Source organism: Zonotrichia albicollis, chromosome 29 (genome assembly GCF_047830755.1).
Source record: "Zonotrichia albicollis isolate bZonAlb1 chromosome 29, bZonAlb1.hap1, whole genome shotgun sequence".
Lineage (NCBI taxonomy): Eukaryota > Metazoa > Chordata > Aves > Passeriformes > Passerellidae > Zonotrichia > Zonotrichia albicollis.
The window spans coordinates 5,990,282-6,003,811 of NC_133847.1; the positions used below are offsets into that span (position 1 = coordinate 5,990,282).

Sequence of the window (13,530 nt, forward strand, 5' to 3'; positions counted from 1 at the left end):
ACACAGCTCCAATTAACCCAAAATAATTTTATTGTTGCTGTTGCTTCTGATACAAAAAAGGAATTCCACAAAGAGCCACCTCTCTGTGCGGGACAAGGGGCACAGGTTTGGGGTTTCAACACTTCCCCCCAAAAAAAACCAACCAGCAAGAAATGTCAATATAAAACAAATTAAAAAAAAAACCAAAAAAACCCAAAAAACAAACCAAAACACCACACCAGAGAGGAGGAGAGGAAACCTTGAGCTTTGAGACTTTGGCTCAACACACGCACACAAACCCAGCTCTGCTAATTTATTATTATTATTATTATTAATACTTTTTGGATTTTGGTTTTTCTTTTTTTTAAAAAAAAGCACCTGTTGGAAAAAAACAAACCAAAAATAATAATTAAAAAAAAAAACCAAAAAAACAATCCCAAACATCAGGCCACCCATCCTGTCACAAGCTCTGGGACTCTTGTAAAATCCAGAGTCTGGAGCTGCTTTGAAGAGTTTTCAAGTTTGCCTGGAGCCCCGATACAGTAAACACACACATCCCCCACCCCAGAGAAATTCCCACCCCTCCAAAAAAACGTAAAACTACAGGAAAATGCACTCCTGACAGCACCGAGCCAGCATTGCTTTGGTGGTTTTCCATAAATATGGGAGGGTGGATGGATGGACACAGTGCAGAACGCTGGCCAGGAACCAGCACCCAGGAGCTGTGAGCACCTTGGACTGGGGATGAGGCAGCTCCTGGGAATGAGCACCTTTATCCCGGGAATGAGCATCTTAATCATGGGAATCAGCACCTTTATCCCGGGAATGAGCATCTTTTAGCACAGGAATGAGCACCTTTATCCCGGGAATGAGCATCTTAATCATGGGAATCAGCACCTTTATCCCAGGAATGAGCATCTTTTAGCACAGGAATGAGCATCTTTAACCTGGGAATGAGCACCTTTTATCCTGGGAATCAGCACCTTTTATCCCGGGAAGGAGCCTCTTTTATCCTGGGAATTATCACATTTTATCCTGGGAATGAGCACCTTAATTACAGGAATCAGCACCTTCTGTCTTGGGAATCAGCACCTTTATCCCAGGAATGAGCACCTTTATCCTGGGAATGAGCATCTTAATCACAGGAATCAGCACTTTTATCCCGGGAATGAGCAGATCCCCAGCTGGGAGTGTCCTGGATGAGGGGGAGAGGTGGGAGCAGAGGGAAGGGAGTCCCTGCTCTTTGGCTTTTGGGAGCTTTGTGAGCTGTGGCTCGGGCTTGGTCCTCAGAGCAGAGCATCCCCAGAGGAGCTGATCCCACAGGGACATTTTCCATGGCTGATCCCACAGGGACATTCCCCATGGTTGTCCTGACAGGTCTGATCCTAGCAGGACATTCCCCACGGCTGTCCCAGCAAGTGCTGATCCCACAGGGACATTCTCCATGGATGTCCTGGTGGTGGCTGATCCTACAAGGACAGTTCCTGTGGTGGCTGATCCCACAGGGACATCCCCATGGCTGTCCCATCAGGTGCTGATTCTACAGGGACATCCCCATGGCTATCCTGGTGGTGGTTGATCCTACAAGAACAGTTCCTGTGGTGGCTGATCCTACAGGGACATTCCCCATGGCTGTCCCAGCAGGTGCTGATCCCACAGAGACATTCCCCATGGCTGATTCCACAGGACATCCCCATGGCTGTTCCTGTGGTGGCAGAGCTTAGCAGGACATCCTCCATGGCTGTTCCTGTGGTAGCAGAGCTTAGCAGGACATCCTCCATGGCTGTCCCATCAGGTGCTGATCCCACAGGGACGTTTCCCATGGCTGATCCTAGTAGGACATCCCCATGGATGTCCCATCAGGTGCTGATCCTACAAGGACAGTTCCCACGGCTGTTCCTGTGGTGGCTGATCCCACAGGGACATTCTGATGGCTGATCCCACAGGGACATTCTCCATGGCTGTCCTGGTGGTGGCTGATCCTACAAGGACAGGTCCTGGTGGTGGCTGATCCCATATGGACATTCCCCATGGCTGATCCCTCAGGGACATCCCCATGGCTGTCCTGGTGGTAGCAGATCCTACAAGGACAGTTCCTGTGGTGGCTGATCCCACAGGGACATCCCCATGGCTGTCCTGGTGGTGGCTGATCCTACAAGGACAGGTCCTGTGGTGGCTGATCCCAGTAGGACATCCTCCATGGCTGTCCCATCAGGTGCTATCCCACAGGGACGTTTCCCATGGCTGATCCTAGTAGGACATCCCCATGCTGTCCCAGTGGCGGCGGCGGCGGTGGCAGGAGAGGATCCCGTCGTTGTTGCCGGGGTGGGTGGCGAGGGGCAGGGCTGCGCTGTCGGGTGGGACTGGGGGGGGTCTCTGGTGGCTTTAGTAGAGCTGGAGCTGCAGCTTCATCCTCAGTGCCTGGCCCAGCTCCCCCGCCAAGTAGTCGAGGTGGTTGTCGGCCTCGAGTTTGTGCAGTTCCCGCCGGCGGGGCAGGCCCACGCTGACGATCTCCAGCACGTAGGTACCCGGCAGGATTTTCTTGCGGCCCAGGTGCAGGAAGCTGAGCCCGTCCCTGTGGTGGATGCGGAACAGCCCCTCCTCGTTGCCCTGGGCGATGGCGTAGCGCACGCGGTTCTCCAGCGGCTCCAGCGCCGGCAGCAGCTCCAGGATGTGCTCCTTGTGCGCCAGCTCCGACAGGTTCAGCGCCATCGACAGCGGCGCCTCCACGTCCATGCTGGCCAGGTTCACCTCGTGATCCTGCTGGGAACAGCAAAATTAACACACCAACAGCACGGGTTTGTGCCCAAAGAGGAGATACAGGAGTCCTTCTGATTTATTTGAATAAAGGGAGAACCATGCTGGCCAGGTTCACCGCGTGATCCTGCTGAGAACAGGAAAATTAACAAACAAACAGCAGAGGTTTGTGCCCAAAAAGGAGACAGAGGAGTCCTTCTGACTTTATTTGAATGAAGGGAGAACCATGCTGGCCAGGTTCACCGCATGATCCTGCTGGGAACAGCAAAATTAACACACCAACAGCACAGGTTTGTGCCCAAAAACAAGACAGAGGAGTCCTGACTCTATTTGAATAAAGGGAGAATCATGCTGGCCAGTTCACAATGTGATCCTACCCAGGAACAGCAAAATTAACCCACAAACAGCAGAGGTTTGTGTCCAAAAATGAGACAGAGGAGTCCCTGGGCTAACGGGATCCACTCCAGGCCCTGTTCCTGAAGGGATCCAGCCCCTGCCTTGCTCCAGCCCCTCCAGGATGCCCTGGGCTCCTCACCTGGTGTCTCTCGGTGCCGTTGACGCTGCGCCGCTGCCGGCCCCTCTTGGGGTACCCGTTGATCTTGCACTCGTAGCACGTCTCGGGGGACAGCAGGTTGTCCTCATCCTCCTCCTGGGGCGCAGGCAGGTAGGGACCCTTCCCAAACCCCAAGCCAGAAATGCAGTGCCTGGTGGCAGAAGAGCGGAGGGAATCCATGAATCCAACAGAAACGTCAGCACTCCCGGGTTCTCCGTGTGGGAAACACCCAGAGGGTCACACGTGGATGTGCCTTACCCCTGTCCTGCTCTGAAGTACCCCCCGGGGCAGCCGCACAGGTACCCCCCGTCCGTGTTGGAGCAGCCGTAGCTGCAGGGGCTGCCCCCGGCCGAGCACTCGTCCACGTCCTGGCAGCCCCCGAAGGCCTGGTCGAAGTCGAAGCCCGAGGGACAGACGCACTTGAAGCTGCCCAGGGTGTTGTAGCAGGAGGCAGAGCCGCAGGCAGAGGGGCTGGAGCACTCGTTCTCATCTGCAGGGAGACGTGGAGGGGTGGAATGGGGGAGTCAGGGAGTCACAGAGCTGTGGGGTGTCACCCATGGGTGCAGGGTGCAGCCCATGGGTACAGGGTGCATCCCACAGCTAAAGAGTGCATCCCATGGGTACAGGGTAACTCCAATGGGAATAGGATACACCCCACAGGTAAAGGGTAACTCCCATGGGTACAGGACACACCCCATGTATAAAGAATGCACCTCACGGGTACAGAATACATCCCATGGGTACAGAATACACCCCACAGGTAAGGGATACATCCCATGGGTACAGGATACAGCCCATGGGTACAGGATAAACCCCAAAGGTACAGGGTGCACCCCACAGGTAAAGGGTAACTCCTATGGGTACAGGATACACCCCATGGGTACAGAATACATCCCATGGGTACAGGATACACCCCACAAGCGTGGGGTGCATCCTACACGTACAGGATACACCCCACAGGTATGGGATCCCTCCCACAGGTACATGAAACACCCCACAGGTATGGGACACCTTCCCCAGGTATGGGACACTTCCCGCAGGTACAGGATACACTCCTTAGGATGCATCCCACAGGTACAGAATGCACCCCACAGGTATGGGACACCTTCCCCAGGTATGACACCCCTCCCCAAGTATGACACCCCTGCCCAGTGCCCCCACTCACCCACGCACTGGTTCCACTGGTAGTGCTGCACGTAGCCCTGGGGGCAGCCGCAGCGGTACCCGCCCAGCACGTTCTGGCAGCCGTGCTGGCACCGGTGGTTCCCGTCACACTCGTCCACATCTGCACCCAAGGGACACACAGGGATCTCACACACTGTTCCCTGGGCCTGGCCTGGCACCCTCCAGGCTGCTCCTGTGCCCCATTCTGGCCCTGCAGTGACACCCCCAGCTCCCACACAGCCCTGATCCCATCTGAGCCCTGGGCTGTTCCCAGCTCTGCTCTGAGATCTCTCCTGCTGGAATGTGGCACCATTCCCTTCCCCAAGCATCATCCAGTCCAACCCCCAGCCCTGCCCAGACCCCCCAGCAACCCCACCCCATCCCTGAGAGCATTGTCCAAACACTCCTGAAGTTCCCATCAGGGCTGAGGCTCCTCAGGGAACCTCAGGGTTCCTCCCCATGGGAGCTCCCTGGAGGCCCAGCCCCACCTTCGCAGTTGACCCCGGTGCTGTCCAGGGAAAATCCTTTCTGGCACTCGCAGTTGTAGCTGCCCGGGGTGTTCAGGCACTGCCCCTTGGCTCCACACAGCGAGGGCTGGGCTGTGCACTCGTTGTTGTCTGCAAAACACCACCAGCAGGGCTTTGTGGCCACGAAATCCACCTGGAAATCCACCTGGAAATCCACCCGGAATTCCACCTGGAAATCCATCCCTGGCCACCTGAAAATCCATCTCTGGTCACCTGGAAATCCACCTGGAAATCCACCCCTGTGTCTGTGGCCACCTCAGATGGAGAGGCAGAGCAGCAGAGGGACAAAGCAGCCACTGCCAGGGTGATGCAGAGGGACAGGGCTCAGTTTGGGGGCTGGGAATTCTCTCACATTCTCTGCTGAGCCACGGGAAGAGCAGGAATTAATTGTGCACTCAGGAATTGGGCACTCAGGAATTGAATTGGGCACTCACCAATGCAGGGCAGGAATTGGGCACTCAGGAATTGGGCATTCAGGAATTGGGCACTCACTCAGGAATTGAATTTTGCACTCACCAATGCAGGACGAGTGGTGCTGGGTGAAGCCAGGGGGGCACTTGCAGTTGAAGCTCCCGATGACATTGACACAGAGGAACTGGCAGTTGTGCTGCTTGGTGGAGCACTCATCCAGGTCTGCAGGGACAAGGGGAGGGTCTCAGTTTGTCCCCCTGAGGCTGTGACACCTCAGTGTCCCTGTGGATGCACAGCAGCAGCCCCAGGAACAGCTCCCCTGAAGTTCTTCCAGGGGAAGGACAAACCGGATGAGGTGGGGACCTCATATCCATTATTTTCCTTGTTTTTCCCAATTATTTCCCCCAGTTTTGCCCATTATTTTCTCCCAATTTTCCCCATTATTTTTCCCATTTCCCCCCTATTTTTCCCCTATTATTTTCCACAATTTTCCCTATTATTTTCCCCCATTTTTCCCAATTGTTTTTCCCAGTTATTTTCCCCCATTTTCCCCAATTATTTCCCCCCATGTTTCCCAATTATTTTCCCCCATTTTCCCCAATTATTTCCCCCCCATGTTTCCCCCCATTTTTCCCCATTCATTTTCCATCATTTTCCCAGTTATTTCCCCCATTTTTCCCAATTATTTTCCCCCATTTTCCCAATTATTTCCCCCCATTTCCCCCAATTATTTTTCCCATTTTCCCCCATTATTTCTCCAAATTTTTCCTGATTAATTTCCCCCAATTTCCCCATTATTTTCCCACCCATCAGCAAGATGCAGGGGTGTTCCCCTGCCTCTCCTGCAGGTCACACATCCCAGGTTCTCCCAGATCCCGAGGCCAGGCTCCCACACTGTGGGGAGGGCACAGCCCCAGCCTGGCTGGTGACAATGCCACGTGCAGGGGACATCCCTCTGAGCTCCCTGGAGCTCAGGATGTGCTGTGCAGTCTCCAGGACAGAACCAAGAGCATTTTTTCCCTGATGAGCCACACCTGGAGTGTGGAAGGGTCAAACCCTCATGGGTGGCATCTTTCCCCACACTTTCCTGCTGATGTTTTTCCACATCTGGCTGCCCTGTCCCCTGTCCCCCAGCTCCCTGCTCCTGTACCTTTGCAGATTTTGCCATCCTCCTGCAGGATGTAGCCCCGGGGGCAGGAGCACTGGTAGCTGCCCTCGGTGTTCTTGCAGATGAAGTTGCAGGGCTTTGGGGACTGGTTACACTCGTCCAGATCTGCACCCCAAGGGACAAAACACATCAGCTTGTGCTGCTGGGCAGGGTCCCCTCCAGCCCTCCCAGAGCTCCTGAACTCAAGGTGATGCCAGGTTTTGTGCTCAGGGCTGAGATATCCCCGTGGATTGTGGCATTCCTGGACAAACACCCCATTCTCACTCTGCAGGAAGCAGCTGAGGGCTTTGGGGGAGCAGCTCAGTTCGAGCCAGCACAAGAAATCTGTGACAAATCCTGCAGAGAGAGCGCTGTGATTCCAGATGTTTATGCCAACATCTGGATCCCAGCAGGGCGCTCAGCCTGCCTGGAACCAGCTGTGCAGCCTGGAAGGGGCTGGCAGCTCCCAGATTTCAGCTCAGATCCCAGTCCTGGGCTTGGGGAAGACTGAACTCATTTTTAGGGAGTTAAAGGAGGACTCAGAGGTGAGCAGGGTGGAGATCTGGACCCACAGCTCTGGGGAGTCGAGGGAAGGGTGGGTCCCAGGTGGGGTTAAGGATCAGGGAGGGCAGCCCAGGTGTAGCAGACTCCATAGGGGATTGAGATTTAACAGCAGGAACTGCTGAGTAAGGATGAGACAGCAAAATAAGCTCCTGTCTTCTGTCTCACCCCATAGCTTAACTCTGTAACCCCACAGGCCACTTTTCCTTAACCCTTACTATTGAACAAGTTTGGATCCCCCTATACCCTAAAAAAAGGAGCTGTTTTAGCCGATCTGACAGAAGAAGAGCCATTACTGGAACCCTTCACACATCCCTCAATAAACCATCGCTGTGGAACCACCAGGACCTCTCCTTCTCCTCTCTCTCATCTGCTTCTGGCCCAGCCAAAGAGCCAAAGGTGCCCTAGCAAGCAAAGAGCTGAACTCCTGAGAGAGAGCTGAGGATCACTAAAGAGCTGAAATCACTGAGCTCGCTAAGCGTAGCCAGCTGAGTGGGTATTTGGGCACTCTGTCTCCAAGAGGGACTGAGGTATCTGGACTATCCTGCATTGCTCGGGGATAAGGCAAAGATGTGGGTTGTATCACCCGGGGTTGGTGGGGCCGTGCCCAGTGCCCGGCTCACCCTGGCACGCAGTGCCCGTGATGTCCGGGGTGTAGCCCAGGCGGCAGTGGCAGCGGAAGGAGCCGATGCTGTTGATGCACTGCCCGTTCCTGCACAGGTTGGGCAGCACCTTGCACTCATCAATATCTGTGAAGAGAGGGACAGGAGGAGCTGTCAGTGCCAGGGCAGCTCACTCCCCACAAAAAGCTTATCTGGTGTTCGTTATCAGATAATTCACACAGCACAAGTGTCTCGGGGTTATTCTGGCAGCTCCCAAGTGACAGTAAACATCCCCCTGCTGAAGTGGGAGCTGGGAAGATGAACTGGATTTGTGGCTGAGCTGTCACAAAGCAGAAATCTTCTGCAAATATAATATAATATAATATAATATAATATAATATAATATAATATAATATAATATAATATAATATAATATAATATCATATCATATCATATCATATCATATCATATATATTGCATATTGCTAAATCTATACTATATTAATATAATTAATATTAATACATTAATAGTAACATTAGTATATTAATATATAAACATTAATATAATTAATATTGTATATTACTATTATATTATATTATATTATATTATATTATATTATATTATATTATATTATATTATATTATATTATATTATATTATATTATATTATATTATATTATATTATATTATATTATATCATATCCTTCTAAGAACATGGAGTCAGCTTCATCATTTCCTCCTCCATCCCGGGGACCCAGCAAATACCCCAGTGCCCCACTGACCTCTGCCATCCGTGGAGTAGCCAGGGCCGTGGGGACACATCTTCTTGTAGTGGGCAGTGCCAGGCAGGGGGCAGAGCTCGCACTGGGGGCCCCAGCTGCGCCCGCTGTTGCAGCAGCACTCGGACTTGGTGACCAGGTTGCGGTTGGTGGAGGACATCTGGCACATGGTCTGCAGCACCTCCGTGAAGCAGAAGCCCTGCCGGGTGTCTGGGCACAGAAAGGGGGACACAAATCCAGGCTCTGAGGCAGCGCCAGCACCAGGGGGAATGGAGCAGGCAGTGCCAGGGAGGGTGGGGGGGTTTGGAGAAAGGGGATGCTCCAACAGCTTTCCTGCTCAGGAGCAAAGAATCCCAGAGAGGTTTGGGTTGGAGGGACCTTAAACCCACCCAGTGCCACCCTTGCCATGGGCAGGGACACCTCCCACTGTCCCAGGGTGTCCCAAACCCCGTCCAACCTGGCCTTGAACAGTTCCAGGGGCAGCCACAGCTGTGCCAGGCCCTCCTCACCCTCCAGAGAACAATTCCTGCCCAGTGTCCCACCTGCCAGCAGGGAGCCATGCCCTGTATCCCTGTCCCCAGTCCCTTCCTGCTCTCTGAGCCCCTCTGAACCCCCAAAATCTGCCTGTGCTGCCGGGGGGCGCTGCAGCAGCCCAGCAGGGCATTACCGATGCACTCGGTGCCCGAGGCACTGACTTCAAAGCCCTCGTTGCAGTCGCAGCGGTAACTGCCGGCCGTGTTCACGCAGCGCCCGTTGGGGCAGATCCCCGGCTTGCTGCGGCACTCGTTCTCATCTGCAGGGAGGAGCACACTCTCAGAGCCCTGCTGAGGGCAGGCACAAACCTGCCCAGCTCCCCACTGCCCGTGGAGAGACCTCACTGAGCCCCTGAGGGTCCTTTTGGTGTCTTTGGGCAGCTGGGAAACACCTCCACCTGGGGTTCCTCCATGGAGAAAACATTCACCCATCCCAGAGCTCTCCCAGGGCAGGGTGGCCAGAACTCAGCTTCCCTGGCTTGGCCATGCTCCAGCTGCTGCTGGGAATGGATTGGGTTGGATTGGATTGGATTGGACTGGATTGGGTTGAGTTGGGTTGGGTTGAGTTGGGTTGGGTTGGACTGGATTGCGTTGTGTTGGACTGGATTGGGTTGAGTTGGGTTGGATTGGGTTGGACTGGACTGGATTGGACTGGGTTGGACTGGATTGCGTTGGGTTGGACTGGATTGGGTTGGGTTGGGTTGGACTGGACTGGATTGGGTTGGGCGGGGTTGGACTAGATTGGGTTGGACTGGATTGGGTTGGGCTGGGTTGGACTGGATTGGGTTGGGTTGGACTGGATTGGAGCTGTCTCTGTCCCGTGCAGCTCCAGGCTGTTCATTCCTCCCCATCCCAAAAGCAGCTTGGAACACTCAGAAAAACTCAAAGGCAAGGACACATGGCCCAGGGCTGTGTCACCCTAGAGGTGACACACGGCTCCAGGGATGGACAAAGGTTTTGTGTGTCCTGTTGTGTGGGGACACTCAGGAAGTTGTGACATGTGGGAAAGCCCAGGGAGGAGCCCGAGGATGTAAAGCAAAGAAGGATGTAAAGCAAAGAAGGATGTAAAGCACAGGTGTGTGGATGATCCCTCAGAGAGGAACATTGCTGTCTGTGCCCCAGGAGTGCCCCAGGAGTGCCCCTGGTACCTGTGCAGCCCTCGCCGTCGGGCCTGCGCTGCATGCCAGGAGGGCAGATGCACATGAAGGTGCCGATGAGGTTCTTGCAGAGCATCCCCCGGGACTCACAGTCGTGCAGCCCCTCTGCACACTCGTCCAGATCTGCAACGAGACCCATCAGAGCCCCTGCCAGCCCTGCTCTGCCCCATCCATCCCTGCAGCCTCAGCCAGCCTGGCTGGCACTCAGGTTAAAAAATCTCATGGAATGAGATGGGACTTTGAAACTCATCCAGTGCCATGGCAGGGACACCTTCCACTGTCCCAGACTGCTCCAAGCCTTGGACACTTCCAAGGATCCAGGGGCAGCTTCTCTGGGAAACCTCCCCACCCTCCCAGAGAAGAATTCCTTCCTACCACAACACCGAGGTGGGTGATGGTGAGAAAAGCCAGCGCAGAATTCCCACCTGGCCAGGTGCAGGGGCTGGGGGCAGCTGGGGCCGTGCCCTGGGGGCTGCACAAGGGGTTTTACCTCTGCACATCCTCCTGTCCTCGCGCAGGGCGTAGCCAGAGGGGCAGGTGCACTCGTAGGAGCCGAAGGTGTTGATGCAGCGGAAGGCGCAGAGCAGGGGGTTCAGGGAGCACTCGTTGATGTCTGCAGGGAGGAGAGCACAGCACTCACCTGGGTGCCCTCAGGAGCTCCCCAGGGCGCATCCACCTTCCTGGGAATCCATCCCACACCAGAGCTTTGCTCCACCAAAGCCTCTTGCTGTGCTCTGCCCTTGCAGAGGGACAGACCCCTGGTGTCCCAGCAGCTTTGGGGGGAATGGCTGCTGATCCTTGGGGAGGCAGCTGCTGTGCTCATCCAGGGCTCCAGGCCTCCTCCTGGGCTCCAGAAGGAGCTGAAGGAGCCCAGTGTGGAGAGGAGCCTCATCCAGCTTTCCACACCATCCATGGGGGGCTGGCCCAGGGGGTCCCACAAAGCCCAGGGTGGTGGGAATGAAGGGGCTGGCCCAGGCAGGGGCCAGGGGGTCCCACAAAGCCCAGGGTGGTGGGAATGAAGGGGCTGGCCCAGGCAGGGGCCAGGGGGTCCCACAAAGCCCAGAGAGGTGGGAATGAAGGGGCTGGCCCAGGCAGGGGCCAGGGGGTCCCACAAGGCCCAGGGTGGTGGGAATGAAGGGGCTGGCCCCCAGGTCATTACCTTCACAGGTCATCATGGGCCCCGGCTCAAAGCCCTCGTCGCAGGCGCACTCGAAGCCTCCCACCACGTTGGTGCAGGTGCCATTCCCACAGGGATTGCCAATGGAGCACTCGTCCGTGTCTGGGGAGCACAGAATGTGAAGAGGAGGAGGAGGAGGATGGGGAAGGGCTGGGCTCTTGCAGGCCCAGAGCACTCCAAGTGTCCCAGCAGAGCAGGGATGGAAGGGAAGGGGCGAGGGAGCAGCGATTCCCTCCCTGAACACGCACACAACGATCCATACCATCTGGAGTGATGGGGATGGAGCAGGAGGGAGTAGGAAGGAACAGGAGGGAGCAGGGCACCCCCCCAGACCCCCCAGACCCCCCCAGAGCCTCACCCACGCAGTTGACCCCGGTGTAGTCCAGGTTGTAGCCGAAGGGGCACTCGCAGCGGAAGGAGCCGTCGGTGTTGATGCAGGCGCCGTTGATGCACACCCCCAGGTTCTCCGAGCACTCGTTCACATCTGGAAATGGAAAATTTGCAGCTTCACACGGCCACAAACTGGCCTGTCCCCTCAGCACTGTCAGGAGGTGCTCAGGGAGTCTCATTTCCTCTGCAGAGCTGAGGGATGAAGTCCTGGTGAGCAGTTTGGGGGGTTTGGGGGTGCCCAGTCCTGTGTGCCCCCCCAGGATCCCACCCTGCTCTCCAGCAGCCCAGATCTGACCAATTCCAGGCAACAACCCCCAGCCCAAATTTCTGCTCGTCCCTCCACGCAGCCTCACCTTCCCGGGTGTCACCTGGGCCTGGGATGGCCCCGTGGCCATAGGGACACAGCTCCTGGAAGGCAACTGGGAGAGAAAGGAAAAGTGGGAATGAAATGAGAAAGAAATGTGGGATGTGCTGGAGGGATTCTGCTCTGAAACGGGCTTTGAAGGCTTCTGGAAGTAATGGGGACGCACCAAGGACTCTCCTGTGGGGACACAGCCACTGTTCCTATGGGGACACACCCATTCCTCCCACGGGGACACACCCACCACTCCCATGGGGACACACCCATCACTGCTTCCATGAGGACACACCCACCCCTCTCCATGGGGACACACCCATCACTGCTCCCATGGGGACACACCCATCTCTCCACAGGGACACACCCATTTCTCCATGGGGACACACCCACCACTGCTCCCATGAGGACACACCCACCCCTCTCCATGGGGACACACCCACCACTCCCACGGGGACACACCCACCACTCCCATGGGGACACACCCACCACTGCTTCCATGAGGACACACCCACCCCTCTCCATGGGGACACACCCATCCCTGCTCCCCTGGGGACACACCCATCTTTCCACAGGGACACACCCATTTCTCCATGGGGACACACCCATTTCTCCATGGGGACACACCCACCACTCCCATGGGGACACACCCATCACTGCTCCCATGGGGACACAACCACCCCTCTCCATGGGGACACACCCATCCCTGCTCCCCTGGGGACACACCCATCTCTCCACAGGGACACACCCATTTCTCCATGGGGGCACACCCACCACTGCTCCCATGGGGACACACCCATCCCTGCTCCCCTGGGGACACACCCATCTTTCCACAGGGACACACCCATTTCTCCATGGGGACACACCCATTTCTCCATGGGGGCACACCAACCACTGCTCCCCTGGGGACACACCCATTTCTCCATGGGGGCACACCCACCACTGCTTCCATGAGGACACACCCACCCCTCTCCATGGGGACACACCCATCCCTGCTCCCCTGGGGACACACCCATCTTTCCACAGGGACACACCCATTTCTCCATGGGGACACACCCATTTCTCCATGGGGACACACCCACCACTGCTCCCATGGGGACACACCCATCTCTCCACAGGGACACACCCATCTCTCCACAGGGACACACCCATTTCTCCATGGGGACACACCCATCCCTGCTCCCCTGGGGATGCCCCTGTCCCTGTCCCCTCCCTACCGTTGCCCTCCTGCGGGCACAGCTCGCAGGGGTCTCCCCAGCCCTCCCCGGGCATTTTGCTGCAGCAGCACCGAGCCTTGGTGGTGTTGAAGGCCTTGGGCACCGAGCACTTCCCGTTGTCGAAGCGAGTGAAGCAGAAGCTCTGGCGGGTGTCTGGGGGAGGATGGGGACGTGCCAAGGTCAGGGAGATTCCGGGAATTCTGCAGGAATCCCAGGAATCGG

At 55.9% G+C, this 13,530-nt stretch overlaps 1 protein-coding gene across 4 annotated transcripts in view; it reads right to left on the bottom strand.

Annotated features, from left to right (window-relative positions):
• Window positions 1-18: 18 nt before the first annotated feature.
• The window catches only part of LOC102065136 (fibrillin-2), an 81,342-nt gene continuing 67,830 nt past the window's right edge, over window positions 19-13,530 (bottom strand). For 3 of the 4 annotated variants that reach the window (XM_074528781.1, XM_074528786.1, XM_074528785.1), the window contains 16 exons: window positions 13,309-13,461; window positions 12,090-12,155; window positions 11,705-11,830; window positions 11,329-11,448; window positions 10,660-10,782; window positions 10,161-10,292; window positions 9,147-9,272; window positions 8,483-8,689; window positions 7,723-7,848; window positions 6,542-6,664; window positions 5,497-5,613; window positions 4,942-5,070; window positions 4,455-4,574; window positions 3,548-3,779; window positions 3,272-3,440; window positions 19-2,742 (listed from right to left, as the gene is read on the bottom strand). In XM_074528781.1, the coding sequence (XP_074384882.1) occupies window positions 2,365-2,742; window positions 3,272-3,440; window positions 3,548-3,779; window positions 4,455-4,574; window positions 4,942-5,070; window positions 5,497-5,613; window positions 6,542-6,664; window positions 7,723-7,848; window positions 8,483-8,689; window positions 9,147-9,272; window positions 10,161-10,292; window positions 10,660-10,782; window positions 11,329-11,448; window positions 11,705-11,830; window positions 12,090-12,155; window positions 13,309-13,461 (2,447 nt within the window). In that variant the 3' untranslated portion in view covers window positions 19-2,364. The remainder of the gene's footprint in view (window positions 2,743-3,271; window positions 3,441-3,547; window positions 3,780-4,454; window positions 4,575-4,941; window positions 5,071-5,496; window positions 5,614-6,541; window positions 6,665-7,722; window positions 7,849-8,482; window positions 8,690-9,146; window positions 9,273-10,160; window positions 10,293-10,659; window positions 10,783-11,328; window positions 11,449-11,704; window positions 11,831-12,089; window positions 12,156-13,308; window positions 13,462-13,530) is intronic. The other variant, XM_074528782.1, reaches the window with a different exon arrangement.